Source organism: Nanorana parkeri, unplaced genomic scaffold (genome assembly GCF_000935625.1).
Source record: "Nanorana parkeri isolate BGI_ZX_2015 unplaced genomic scaffold, ASM93562v1 scaffold551, whole genome shotgun sequence".
NCBI lineage: Eukaryota > Metazoa > Chordata > Amphibia > Anura > Dicroglossidae > Nanorana > Nanorana parkeri.
The window spans coordinates 878,611-893,521 of NW_017306819.1; the positions used below are offsets into that span (position 1 = coordinate 878,611).

Below are 14,911 nucleotides of genomic sequence, written 5' to 3' on the forward strand. Positions count from 1 at the left end.
CCCCCCCCCCCCCCATGCTGTTAGCTTCCAAAATAACTAACGATTTGGCCAATTTGTTTTTCTATATGGGGGCTGATGGGTTAGCCCCGACAGAAAATAACTGCTACTCACACTTTTTCTAAGTGACATCTAACGCAAGCAACAATTCATCTAGCAAAGATCTTACTAACTGCATAAGTTTTGTTCACAAATTTTGATTTGGGGGGCTAACCCAGCTGAGGAGTCAGGAACATTTATGCTCTCCCCAGCATGCACAACTGGCAACAATCCTAGTGGTTGGCTGAAGTACACTTTCCTAACTCTGATTCATGCATCCTCCTACACTGATACCAGTGACACTCCCCTCCCCCACTAGTTTGAGGGGGTTGCCTGGCCTCCAAATTTTCCAGATCTCAATCCAATCGATCATCTGTGGGACATGCTGGAAAAATGTCGGATCCATGGAGGCCTCACCTCACACGATTTAAAGGATCTGCTACTGATGGCTTGGTGCCAGATACCACATCATACCACATCATACCACATCATACCACATCATACCACATCATACCACATCATACCACATCATACCACATCATACCACATCATACCACATCATACCACATCATACCACCAAAGGTCTAAAGGAGTCCATGTCTGGAAAAAGGGAACCTACTCAATGTTGATCAGTGATGGATGATTGCTGTACTATATGTGTAAATATTAAATACAAATAATGTATACCTGCATTATAAATATATAGTTAAAGGAGAACTATGAGGTGAGTGATTTTCACTCGCCTCCTAGTTCTAGCCGACCTGTGACAATGAGACTATCACAGGTCGGCTCAGTAGATCAGGAGGTGAGCGAACACGTACCGGTGTTCGCTCACCTCTCGATCCTGTCACGGCTCTCTGACGTGCCAGGGGAGGGGCTGGATTCCCCCCGCTCCGATCCGCCAGTGCTGACTGGCGGAACGGACGGGGGAGGGGGCGGGTACAGCTGGCTCTGCCTCTAGATAGGCAGAACCAGCTGTCAGTCACGCAGCTGGGCGGATCCTGGCATAATTGTCGGGATCCGCTTCAGCTGTGGCGTCTCACGGGAGGATGCTTGTTTGTGTCCTCCCGTTACCCTAAGGAGAACTATGGGGAAAAGCCTTAACCCCATAGTTCTCCTTTAATATGTTATTTATATAGTGCTGGTACCCTTCCACATCACCTAAAGTACAACTAAGAGCTCCTGTTTGACATCTAAACAAGTACCAAATCCAGCTACTATGTGATGCATAAGCCTCATAAAGGAAACACACTTTCCTCCATATTCTGAATTTTGCTCCAGCACATGTAAGCGAAATGCACTTTCCTTCTAGTACACCCCAAGCAGCACAGATCCAAAAATGCTGCCTGTCCATTTGCATGTCTATTTTTGGAAGTACAGTGTCCCTACTACACCCAAAAGCCTCTGGGCCCAATCAGAGTGCTCTGGTAGGTAGAAGGGTCTCACCACACGCATGTCAACGTGCGATATTTCATAGTTTACCAAGCATTGAGTATAGATGACCAATTAACTTTGAACACGGTTGGCAACATTTCAAAATGGTTATGAAGGACACCTTGAAGAAAAGGACACATAGGGTGCAAGGAAGTAATTATGAGGGACACTTTAAAGGAAGGGACACATGGGTTGTAGGGAAATAGGAAGGACACCATTGAAGGGTCAGAGAAGAAAAATGCGACCACCCGCCAAGACACATGGGGTGCAGGCAAAAGTGGCATGGCCATTAAAGTTGGGGTAGTTTCATGATGTATGGTTTGCAGTGTAGGACCTTTGCCTGCCTGCTGTGCTATTCTTTAAAGAAAAAAGGACCTGGGGGTACACTGTAGAGGAAGTGTGAGTAAAATTAATCCAATTGTTGGGGACAGTGTATTAAAAAAAGCCTCATTGTTGGTGTCAGTGGGATGATAAAAGCCCATCATTGATGTTGGTGGGAGCAAAATAAGCCCATCATTGATGCCGGTGGCAGGTTGGTGCTGTGTCCATTATGAGGGGTTCCCACCCTCTCTGCTCTGAGTTGTCGGCTCTGCACACCTGCTGTGCCCATTGTGAGGGGCTCCCACCATCCCTGCACTGAATTCATGGGCCTGTACAACCACTCTGCCCATTATGAGGGGCTCCCACCATTGCTGTGCTGAGTTTCCAGCTTTGCACACCAGCTGTGCCCATTATAAGGTGCATCCAACCTCCCCTGCACTGAATTCCTGTGTCTTAACACCTGCTAGGCCCATTATGAGGAGCTCCCATCACCCCTGCACTGAGTTCCCAGGTCTGTACACTTGCTGTGGCCATTGAGAGGGGTTCTCACCATCCCTGCACTAAGTTTCCGGGTCTGAACACCTGCTGTGCCCATTATAGAGGGTTTTCACCATCCCTTTACTGTTTTTGACTTTAAACACCTGCTGTGCCCATTATGAGGTGTTCCCACCATCCCTGAGCTGAGTTCCGAGTTCTGAACACTGGCTGTGCCCATTATAAGGGGTTCTCCCCATCCCTGCTGGAATTTATTTTCATATTACCCAGAATGTGACAGGAGGAGCTGAGAGCACACAAAGGTGAACGTGGACACCCAAAACTTCACTTTTGGATGGACTAACTTTAAGTAATAATAAATAAGACATTACAGCAAAGCAAGATCTAAGCGGCTCCCAGCGATAGAGCTCATTCAGAGAGCACAGCATGTATGTTACTGGATCACTGTGCATCCTGGGGTCAATGTAAAATGAATGGTAATGCAAAGGGCTCATTCACATGTTGCATGTGTTGATACAAAGGAAGTGCGATGGTTTGGTGCAACTTCCCAGTTCATCTGAGTTGCTCCAACATTAGATGGCACTCATTATTTGGCATGATGATGCCCATTGCATGGTCTGTATACATCTTCAATGCTTCAATGGGCCCTAAACACGCATCAATGGACCAGAAGACACATGGCAATTTTCTTTGCAACATATTATCTAGCCCACAGTGCCTGGCATTGTATGTGGTGGTGCTCTGCTGGGTATTCCTAGATGTAAGGGAGGATTGTGCATTCTTGCAATTTTTATTCAGTCATTAATAAAACTGATACTTTTATCCCCATAAATAGTTGTAAAATATACAATGTGGCCCTTGTACTGAAAAGTTTGGAGACCCCTGGACTAGAACTACACAGGAGACATTTGCATGTTATTGTTTGTTGCATTAATGCCCCCCATTGAAATTAACGATTTTAGTAACAGGAATAAGCTAATAAAATTCCCCTGTGTAGCTCCAGTGAGGTGAATGCCAGCAAGTGGTTACATCTCTCAGCAGCAACAGATTAAAATCAACCATGTATCTTACCCCTAATGCTGAATGGGCCAGCCATCTGGGTGTGATAATAATCTGCCCCAGCTGGGGGTATTAGTGGCTGCTGGGAGGGGTATAAATGGTAACGCTCTCTAAATCACTCCTTGTGCTGTTCCTCTTGTAGACAGGATGGGCTTAAGGATGAGGAGCTGCTGTAGTTGGTTGTTGCTGCTGCTTGTACTGGTTTATGGGCCAGGGTTTGGCTGTGCTGGAGATGATGTCTTAGCTAGATATAGTCGCCAGTCAGATTGGTGGAGGAACTACCAGCGGGCTGTACCTGCCCAGGTTCCTTCTAGATGGGGTTCTAGAGAGCTTTATCGGGGCAGTAATGAGCCTGTTCTTGGGTTTGGGGCTTCCAGAGCTGGGGCTCAGTGGGGTTCATCTGCTGGACGTCCAGGGATGCTCCGACAGCAACTACAGACAGGAAGTTCCCCTATCAGTGTCCAGTGTGGAGAGGACACCATGGATGTCAGTGTCGAGGGATTTGTATGGGAATGGAAAGCTAGTAAAACCTTCTGATCTGAGCCTGGGAGCCCAACAATGCAAGCCAAGCACCCAAAGTACTGACAACATGGTCATCTTCCAGATTAGCCTCCAGGACTGTGGCAACACTGCGCAGGTAATTTTCTACACTTTAACTTTTGCAGGCCAAACCCTTCCTTTAAAGTTCTGTGTTGTATGTATTCCAGTAACTTCAGTGATACCTATAGCAACAACTGGCACTTACTTTTTCATTCTCCCCTGCCCTAGTTCTCTAAATTCCCTGAATTTATATTGGGTTACTACAAATAGGAAATGGTTTCATACTTGCCTGACCATAAGGGAACATGTATGAAACCACAATATTGCTTTGAAGGATTGCACAAAGGCTTCAGCTTTTGAGAGCCTTGTGCACTGCAAGAATCTCTCTTAAAATGCTTCTAGTGCCACAGGTCTGAATAGAGTGCTGACTCACTTTTAACAAGCGGGTATATTGTCTTACCTTGTTGCGTGCTTGTTTTGGTCACTGATATACTTGAGTTGATGACCCTGCCAGGCAACTAGGCTTCTTAATGGCAGCCCTTTTATATTTACTTGGTACAAGAACTCTGAACCACTAATTTTATAAACTGACAGCATCACCTGATCTAAAGGGGCTAGTGTTTTCAAATGGGCTAAACCATGCAGGTTGTGGGTTACTACCAGGCTGGCTTTTCTGTCTTCTGCTCAGGTCGCTGCAGTCCCTCAGTATTTATTCTATCATGATGGCTGACCCACCCACAGGCTTTCTCTAGCAGGTGACGCTCTGACCTATAAATTGTAATGTAGATCTAGGTAGCCAGCTCTGGCTAATAGCTCCTGTTACAGGAATACTCCAGACTACAGCACTAAATTGCTGTCATTGTATTGAGCAGCCCTAATCCATGGCATCAGAGTCCTAACTGGCAAGAATGGTTACCTGCACTGCTGATCTTTGGGCACCATAGCGCTTGGAGAGCAAAGATTAGTAATCCAGGTTGGGTGGGACAAGAAAGCAGAAGGTCTTTCACCACCTGCTGTCCGGCCCTTGTAATTAAACAGCCGGACAGCAGCTTCTTGGCTACAGATGAGTGTTTTTTAACTGCTTGAAGACCAGGTGTTTATACCCCCTTCCTGGCCAGGCCATTTTTCAGTATTCAGCGGTGCGGTACTTTGACTGACGTTTATTCCGTCATGCAACGCTGTACTGAAATTAATTTTATACCATTTTTTTTTTTTGGGGACAGATAGAGCTTTCTTTTGGTGGTATTTATTCACCACTGGGGTTTTTATTTTTTACTTTATTAAGGAAAATTCAAAAAAAACTGTTTCCCCCTATATTAAATGATAAAACATTTATTACCCAATTTTTTTGGTAAAAATATAAGACGGGGTCATGTCGGGTAAAAAGACGCCAAACATGTCAAGCCTTAAAATTTGCGTGCGCGAAACCTCAAACGAGAATACCCAAAATGGGCCATAGGCGATGCTTTAAAAGCTTTTACCGCTCATCAGTTTAGTGTTATCAGTGATTGATGGCCCTAAAATGATTGCTCTCGCTGTGACGTTCGCGGCGATATGTAACATGTGTAGCGCAATTGTCGTTTTTGCCCACTGGGGCGCCGACGCGTATTTACGTTTATATCTGCGTAAACGTGGGGGTGGGGAAGTTAAACATTTTGGGTTTTTTTACTTTTTTATATGGGACTTAAAGCTGATAAAGCAGAGATCTGCTTTATCAGCTTTTTTTCTCTGGCTATAGCAGCCAGATGACTGACAGGTGAATGCGGAAGTGATGTAATACACATCACTTCTGCATTCACAGCCCGGAGGGAGGTCAGCAAGGAGCTGATCTCCCGTCCTCCTCCTGACGCCCTCCGAGCCGGTCCCGGGCCGCAGATGGGGCAGCGGATTGAAGGTGAGGGGTCAGGGGGCAAAAAGGTGAGGGGTCAGACGGGGGGGCGCCCAAAAAAACGAGCACATATAGACGATCGGCAGGCTATAGACCAGTAATGGGTGTTTGCATTGGTCGGGTCTTTTCTGCCCGTGTGCGCCTGCGAGCAGAAAAAAAATGCTGTCTGGAGACGGCAACCCGCCAATGCTGCAGTGCCGTCTGTCGGCTTTTTTACAGCGGGCGGACGGCAATTGGTTAAATACCACCAAATGTCCACAAAAAATGGTATAACATTTCAGTAGGCCTATAAATATGGAATAAATGTCAAAGTAGCTCAGTGCTGAATACTGAAATGGCCTTGACAGAAAGGAGTTGTAAAACACACTGATCAGCAAGTGGTTAAATATGGCAACCACCGGAGTGTTGGATGAAGAGGGTCTTATGATCACTGTTAAAGTGGTCAGCAGTGTGGGGAGCAAGATGGTTAGTATCTCAGGGCAATATTTTGCTAGATTTTAGTCTGGTACCTTAATTAGGAACCATGGATTTGAGACGCAGTAGTGTCACAAGGGGGGTGCAGCCTGCACCCGGGTGACGCCATCTGAGATATGACACCCAAATGACTGACAGTCCTTTTGGGGTCTTCCCCTCTAAAATGTCGGGCACTCGGGTCATGGACTGAGAGCCCTGACAGTGTCGGAGAGGAGGGGACCTGGCGGCATTCCTCATCCTGCCAGGGGAACGTCCCCTTATCAATCTGCCGGCGTTCATCACCAAGATGGCCACTGGCAGGTGTCAACCAGATGGCCGTGCATGCGCGATCGCGCTAGGTTTGCCACCTTTTCTTCAAGCGAAACCTGAACACTCGTGACACGCAGACATTTTTTTGGGGGGAGAATGAGTTGCAGCTTCTGTAAATATCACAAATATCTCTTAATTTTGGTTGCCTCTGTCTGCCTGACATCTCGTGTCTGGGTTTCTGCTGTCACACAGCAGTCAAAACCCAGACTGTCCGGGTGAATCCTGGACAGGTGGCAACCCTAGATCGCACACATGCAATGACACAGCAAGGTGTCACCTGGCCTCGGGACGCCCCTGTTTCCGATGTGTGGGTTTTGTTTTCTTCACACATTGGAAGCTGTCTTAATGAGACCCTGTTGCCTGACTCTTCAGCATAAGACCTATGTGCACTTAACCTCTTTGGCATGTTTACCTGTAGGAGCTTCTCTTGTATAGACATCCAAAAGCCCGTAGACTGCTGCCATCTTTGATATGTCAGCTGCTCCTGCTGATTTGCTATTAATTAAAATACAATTCATAGTATTCCCCCTTCACTCCTCCCCAGCAACCACATAAAATGTTATGGAGTAGCTGGGCCAGCATGCAGTAATTGGACACTCAAGGAGAGGGCTGTGATGTGTTAGGATGGAGGGGGTCTGTGCTAGGAAACTGGTCCTTTTATGTGTCTATTCCCTGACCAGTTTAGAGGTGCATTGCAAGATAAATAAAACAATATGAATGTGAACTGCTGCAAGGAAATAGTTAAAATACTTTATTACATTTTTCTAAGGTTATGGTGAGAACCTAAAATAAGATATGGGGTCTGCTATTGATCTTCTAAATTATCAGGCTGAGTCACTTACCTGAAGTTTGAGAATTGTAAATGCTTGCTGAATCTTATTGGCATGATAGATGATTAGTCTTTGGAAATGGGTTAACAATGGCTGTCACTTTGTCATGTGTAGAGCTGCCAAATCAATATAACATTCTACTTTTCTGTGCACAGATGTATCAAGATTGGGTGGTCTACACCACCAGCCTGACCTACAGCCCAACCTCCTCCATTCCAATCGTCCGAACCAACCCAGCTGTGGTCCCCATAATATGCTACTACTATCGGTGAGTCTACACTAGGACAGGGCAGATCTACCAGCATTGCATCCTTAGTAGTCAATGGCTTAAGCTAAAAACATTTGGAAAGAGTAGGGGACAGTTAAAACTCCAGTCAGGTTTTCTGTCATCTCTCCCATTCAAGAACTTCCTTTCTCATCCTGCTCTAAACACAAGTGAGTACTTTCCAATGAGGTATATCCCCCACGATGTCACTGGAACAAGTGCCCATTAGGAAAATGCATCCATGCCTTTTCTGGTGACAACTTGAGTTATGGATTTCCCTCACTCAGGCCTAACACTGGGACTTTAACCTGGCGGAGGTTCTAACATTCTCTACTTTCTCAAACTTGTGGCCCATTTTAAGTTTGTGGTAAAATCATGAATTTGGGTTAACAAAATGCACGTACCACTGTGCCCTACAGTCTGAATGAGGGCCCCCTAACAAACTCTTGCAGGCAGTGCACATAATTCAGATGTGCTTGGCCCATGTGTTTTTTTATTTTTTGGCTAGGAATGTGTTGGCAACCTGTGCTGGAGCTAAGTCTAAAGGGGGACCCAAGTTTTGGCTTTGAGTACGATTTCAACTATTGACTCCTTCTATGGACTTCTAGCCTGTACCTACAACCTAGCGTTTCTGCTGCTGTGATAACTGACATCTGTTGCTGGGAAAAACTAGGGTTAGCATTGAAGCAATTAAGAGATTCATTGGAATCCCACCATTGTCAGACTGCCTCATGGACAAGAGTGGGACCTTCCATCTTTAACATTTGGAATATCTCTAGAATGTCCTTTTGGTAGTACAGGAGTTATCTTGACTTAAAATCACCCTGGGTGAAATATCATAGCTGCTGTGCATACTCAAATATAGATACAAGCTTCAGGTATCTGAGTCCTTGTTGGGCAACAAGAATGGAGCTAGCGTAGACTGTAATCATTCATGCTAGCTTCATGTCACTTAACTGATGGAAAATGTAGTTCTGACCAGGCTTGCAACCAAGTAAACAATGGCAGCTACCATACTGATAAATCATTTTACCTTCACGATGGCACTTCCTTAAAAAGGAAATGAAGATCTGTGAAAATCTATGATTATAGCTCGACATGTTACTGACACGTCTGTTCTCTGTATAGGCATGGTAATGTGAGCAGCAAGGCCATTAAGCCAACATGGCTTCCATTCAGCACCACAGTGTCCTCAGAAGAGAGGCTGTCCTTTTCTTTACGCTTGATGGCTGGTGAGTTCAATGAGGAGGATGGAAGGGGGCGATGGGAGGCAGTTGGGACTTACTCATTTTTGTTATGCCTGCAGAGGACTGGAGTGGCCCTAGAAGTTCTTCAGTCTTTCAGTTGGGAGATATTCTCTACATAGAGGCCTCTGTGGACACTCGGAACCATATTGGCCTGATCCTGTTTATTGACCGATGTGTGGCCACCATATCGCCTGATACCAGCTCTTCTCCTAATTATGACATCATTACGGACAATGGGTATGTTCTAATATCTGGGGAAAGGGTCATTGCTCAACAAAATGTCAATGGTGGTGGCTGAGGGAAGCTTGCGCAAATGACCCCACTTTCTAACTGACCATCTTCTACAGGTGTCTGGTAGATGGAATGCAAGAGGACTCCTCTGCAGCCTTCATGACTCCAAGGGTCAAACCAGACAACCTACGGTTCACAGTAGATGTCTTCCGATTCCTAGGAAATGATGCGTCTCTGGTGAGGATTTGAATTGGTTGCAACAGATGGGATGCCTTGTAAGAGCTGATAACCTATTAAAATCTTTCCCTTCAGATCTACATAACCTGTTACCTGAGAACTGCTGCAGCCACCCAGGTCCCAGATTCCATGAACAAGGCCTGTTTCTATAGCAAAGCCACAAATGGGTAAGACTGTATTAAAATGGTAGTCTGTCCATTGGTTACTATATTTACTGTACCATAGCCACTGCATCTAGACCTCAAATGTGTTATGGAGGAACCTTCTGCACAAAAGAACTGTGCCTGAACCAATTACTTTGTGATCCAATAACATGTTTTCCTAAAGCTAATGGTGTAAGCAGCTGGAAATATTGATGGCTGTAATGGTGCACAGGTAGCCTATCTATCTCTCAGGGTCTTTCCTATACCATGTACACTGGTTACATGGCTGTCCAGGAAGAAACATCTTACCCAAGCAGTCACACCAGACGTCCTTGGGTACTGGCATATTTCGCATTATGGGTATGGTGCCTTGCACCTGCTTCTTGGTCCCAAAAGGGACACCTTGGTGTTGGCTGTAAATACCCACCAAGGTTGTCGGAGCTCCCCCTGAAAGGAATAAGCTATGCCGACACCTGGTATCCTGTCACTCAAGCACATAATCTTGCCAAAAATGAGGGACTAACCTAGAACTAAACTAGGTCACATGATCACTGCTTAGAGCGCCACTTAGGCAAGTAGAGCATTTTGTGCAGGAAGAAAAATACCAATTGGGCTTTAAAGCATCGGTCAGTTCCAGACTGGAGTGCTTGAATGCCTGTCTTAATAGAAGGGATTTAGCCTCAGATGTGACTCTATTAGGCACTTGTCCCTGTACCTGTAGTGCACTCTTTCATCTGCTGGGAATGAGCTCAGTTTTTCACCTTCATTACAAAGTAAAATGTCAAGCTACTTTACAGCTGTGTGGCTTTTAGCAAAAATGTAATTGTTCATTCTTAAATGTCAGTATCACAGCCTATATTTTGTCTGTCTTTTCTCTAGCTGGTCTGCAGTTGAGGGCCCCAGCAATATCTGCCAGTGTTGTCAAACAGGCACCTGCAGCAACCCTAATCTGATGACAGGAGGAAGGACCAGATTTGGAAGACCGAGAGCATTTGGCAAGAGGGAAGCCTTGGATGGTGAGTTTTTATAATCTACAGCTGCCATTTTGAAAGTAATAGCTGTAGGTGATGTCTAGATATGAAGACTCCACACATGAACAGATCTGAGACAAGGGTAGCAATATGGGGACAAAGCTAGCAACACAATGGCTGCCTTGTGCTCCCAGTGGAAAGTCTCTTGCCAAATAATCTGACTTGGAGTGGAGATCTCAAAAAATGCTTGGGTACTAAAAACCTGAAAGGGGTTGTAACATCCCTCCTCCCTATTCTAATCAAATTTGGTTCTTGTGACTAGGTCTGTAATGGGTTTTAACTTTCTACACACAAGTAAATGTTGACTTGACTAATCTCTTAATTGCATGGAAGTGTACAGAAATCTGTATGTGCTTCTTGACCCCAGTGTTTTCTCCTACAGAACCCCACATGGAAGGTGGACAAAGTGTGACCACTCTGGGACCTCTGCTTGTGACTGGGCCTAAACAAAGCGATGTTGCACTTCAAATGACAAAAGGAAGAGCCTGCCCCTATGGAGCTCTGGGTGTTGGTGGCTGTCGGATGTATCAGTGTTCTTGTTGTCCTTGTATGTGCAGTGTCAATTGGGAAGTCTCTGAAAAAGCCACACAATGTGCTGTCTGTGGAAAAATAAAACAATTCTCATTTAATCTGATATCTTTTATTTATAGATGCCATAATGTACTTTCTTGCTGTTTTCCTGTAACATTGGGGTTTACTGAGATCTGTATATGGGTGTATGTCAGAAGTTTCTCCAACATATTTATTGAAAGGAAACGTTACTCACGTTACTCTTGTTAATGGTACAGAACTTGAAGCTTTTGCTATATGTTATAGAAACCCAAATGTAATGACACATATCAAATGATAATGATAAACTAAGAAACCCAACCTTTTTGGATTACAAGTGGTAGTCTGTTGGAAATAAAACCACATACTCATTACATCTCTGAATATCAGTAATACAAATATCTCTTGAGCACAAGGTGGTGAATTGTTGGTGTCTGTACTTGTTTGTCTGATATGTTTACTGTTAATGCTTTATTCCTGAGGCTAGAAAGGTCAGGAAATGCATGAACATATGAATGCCATGCTGGCAATGGTAGAACTATGTGCAATTGGAGAGGAAGCCTTTCAGAGTCAGTGTTCTTAATGCTCTAGAAACCAGACCTGAGCAGGAACTAACAGTAGAATACACTAAAGTAAAATTATCAAATATGACAGAAGAAAAATATGCACAATGAAGAAAACATGCATCTTCAAGGTGCATGAGAGCACACAGCAAAACAAAGAAAGCTGTGTTTTTGCTGTAAAAGGACGCAAATCGAAGTAAGAGTGTAATGACTTGCCATCCAGCTTCCTGATTGGTTGGGAAGCTGGCTAAGCAGCAAGTTATTACCAGCCAGTGCTGCCAACCACTTTCCTGATTTTGGCTTTTTACTTCAATGAGAACTCCTCACCAGAAACGATGATTCTGGGAAGAGAATTTGCCCCACGAACCAGCAAAGGAAGCTGAGCAAAATTAAGTCTGAACAAGAGGTGGAACTCACAATGCATGACTCATGTTCCTTGTTAAAATCTGCTGAACTTAAAATTACAGGATCCATTCAGGCAACAAAGGGAATACCACCCTGCAAGCTGCCATATACTGCTAAGGAGCATGGCATGCTCAAACCAACATCACGGGAGGATGTCGACAATTTACCAAAGCCACATCAATGGAAAAAGGCTGCAAAGAAGAAATAAAATCACTCCAAGAAAATAAAACTCTTGACACTCGAGCAAGCTATTATCGACATGCAATAGTGCTCATCAGAAGGAATGACTGTATGTTATCACCGAGCCTTTGCTAAAGGATTATTAGTTTCCTTCAAGAGAAGCTAAATGTCATGTAGCAATGCATATGCTGTTGAGAAGGGGTGTTGGAAATACAACTGCATACTGATTTGTAATACTGACATTCAGAGATGTAATACCTTTTGAGCGCTAGATGGTGCAATGTTTGGTCTCTGCTTGTGCATGTTTTGACTTTGGTTATATAGGTTTCCTGTTCATGCTGTATATTTGTAGTAATGTCCTGCTAAGCAAGTAAAATGTGAGAGCTATGTGTTAAGTGGTTTTCCCCATAGTTCTCTTTAGGGTCATGGGAGGACATATACTACCCTCCCCTGACCCAAAGCTCAGTATATAGCGAGCTATTGCCCGCTATATACTGAATTATGCAGCCGGGACAGATCTCGACAATAGTCGTGATCCACCCAGCTGCATGAGTGATGGCTAGCTCTGCCTATCTAGAGGCAGTCAGCTGTGCCCACCTTGTTCGTTCCTCCACTCAACACTGGAGGATCGGAGAGGAAAGTGGGGACTCCCTGACTGTCCCCGCTCTCTGCAGGGAGATGATTGGAAAGTGAGCGGATCAGCGGCATGTTTCTGTTTATTTCCTGATCAATTGAGCCGATCTGTGACAGCTTCTTTGTCACAGGTCGGCTCTAGCTATGAGGATGAGTGGAAATCACTCGCCACATAGTTCTCCTTTTTAAGCATTCCTCTGGATCTCAGTGCTCAATCTAAACACATAACCAACAGTCTAAACATTCTATATAAAATTAGAGATCTGGCTGGGGAATGAATTCACAACACTTAATACTCGTATAATGGTCTAAGCACAAGCTGAGGGTATCTAAACCTTAAACTTTTAGTCCTTAAAAAAAATAAATCAATGGTACAGATTATTCAAGACATAAAAACGGAACTGCAGGAGCTGCATTTCAATGCTGGTTGGAAAATGCATCTTGAGGGCTAAAGAACACATCATGTTGTTTGACTGGGAAAGCGGCTTCCTGGTCAATCAGCATCGAGCCGGCCAATCAGGAAGCTGGGAGGGAAGTCATTACTTGTCACCGAGCTTCCTGATTGGATGGGAAGGCGGCACAATGCTGATTGTGATTTTGGTGGGAAACCTGCTTTCCACCCAATTGAGCCAGCCAAACAACATGGAGCTGGCTTCCTGGGCAATCAAGAAGCTGGGAGGCATGTCTTTACCCACCGCTCGGCTTCCTGATTGCCCGGGATGCTGTCTCCATGCCAGCAGAAGCGCCGGTATCGGCAAGTACCAAAAGCAAAATATCGGTACTCGATACTGAAAAAATGGTATCTGTGCATCCTTAATCTGATGCATGATGAACTTTTATTGAATATTTTTCATGGGGATAGAGTTAGGGGCCAGGATACCCTGGATGTTGTAGAATCTAATAATAAAAAATACAATACTTGCAGCCTTCATGCAGGGCTGGCCTTAGGCCTTTAGGCACCCTGTGCTACAGACCCCGGGCTACATGTAAATTAATGAATTACTATATGTCCGAATATACGAGAAATGTATTCAGACACATAATAATAATTTGTTTGAGAATGTGAGGCGATGATGTTGGCCACCAGCGTGTTCTGTGAATGCGTACCACCATCTTGGAGGCAGGGAGCATGACGTTACATGACGCCATGCATGCGTGGCGTCAGGTGACCTCACGCCGATATTGGCCCCACCATCTTGGTGCATACCTAGATATACACCAAGATAGCGGCGCCCAACATGTGCGGTGTTATATGACGTCATGCGCCCTGCCTCCAGAACACGCCAGTGGCTGAATACAAAATAGCATATAAATGTGTTTTGTTTGATGAAACAAATGAAAACTTTTTTTTAGTTTTTGTTCATTTCATCTGAAATGAATTTTTAGTCTTCGCACTTTTTTTTAACTGTTGGGGGGGCTTCGGGGAAATATTAGGGGTCCAAACAGACCCCTGACATTTCCCTTGTAAAATAGAAAAGAAATTGAGGACACAAAATCCTCAATTTCTTTTTCTACAGCCTCAGCACTCAATGAATGGGAAGCTCTCAGTACAGAGGCTTCCCATTCAAATACTTACCAAGACGAGGGAGCGCTGTCATATCGGATGGCCAGCGGTGAGGGGGAGAGAAGCCGCCCACAGGACGAGCTGTGACGGCCGCACGGCGCCCTTGTTGCCATGGCGCCCTGTGGCTCGCACACCCCTAAGGCCGGCCCTGCCTTCATGGAAGATCTGTAAGACGATCCATCATTCTGTGCCTTCAGTTACTGACTGTAGAATACTTGAGGATATAGCTAGCTACCAGTCCAATTAATGAAGAGATCACCATGCTCCAGCAGAGGACAAGTTTCCCTGGCTTCTCATACATGCTGTAGTTGCTCCATGTCATCATCTTCCTCAAACTTCACTCACAGAGCCTAAGTCCCAGGCCTTTTTTTTTTTTGCTACAAATAATGTATACTTGTAGTATCTTATTTATATAGTGCTGGTATCCTTCCACATCACCTAAAGTACAACTAAGAGATCCTGTATGACAATCTAAAC

At 44.8% G+C, this 14,911-nt stretch overlaps 1 protein-coding gene across 1 annotated transcript in view; it reads left to right on the forward strand.

The window, feature by feature from the left end:
- Positions 1–12,265, forward strand: part of LOC108791434 (zona pellucida sperm-binding protein 3-like) — a 21,282-nt gene extending 9,017 nt beyond the window's left edge. The window contains exons 2-8 of the mRNA XM_018561923.1: positions 7,542–7,654; positions 8,780–8,883; positions 8,958–9,135; positions 9,246–9,366; positions 9,442–9,533; positions 10,389–10,525; positions 12,120–12,265. Coding sequence (XP_018417425.1) covers positions 7,542–7,654; positions 8,780–8,883; positions 8,958–9,135; positions 9,246–9,366; positions 9,442–9,533; positions 10,389–10,525; positions 12,120–12,265 — 891 coding nt within the window. The remainder of the gene's footprint in view (positions 1–7,541; positions 7,655–8,779; positions 8,884–8,957; positions 9,136–9,245; positions 9,367–9,441; positions 9,534–10,388; positions 10,526–12,119) is intronic.
- Positions 12,266–14,911: the final 2,646 nt, after the last annotated feature.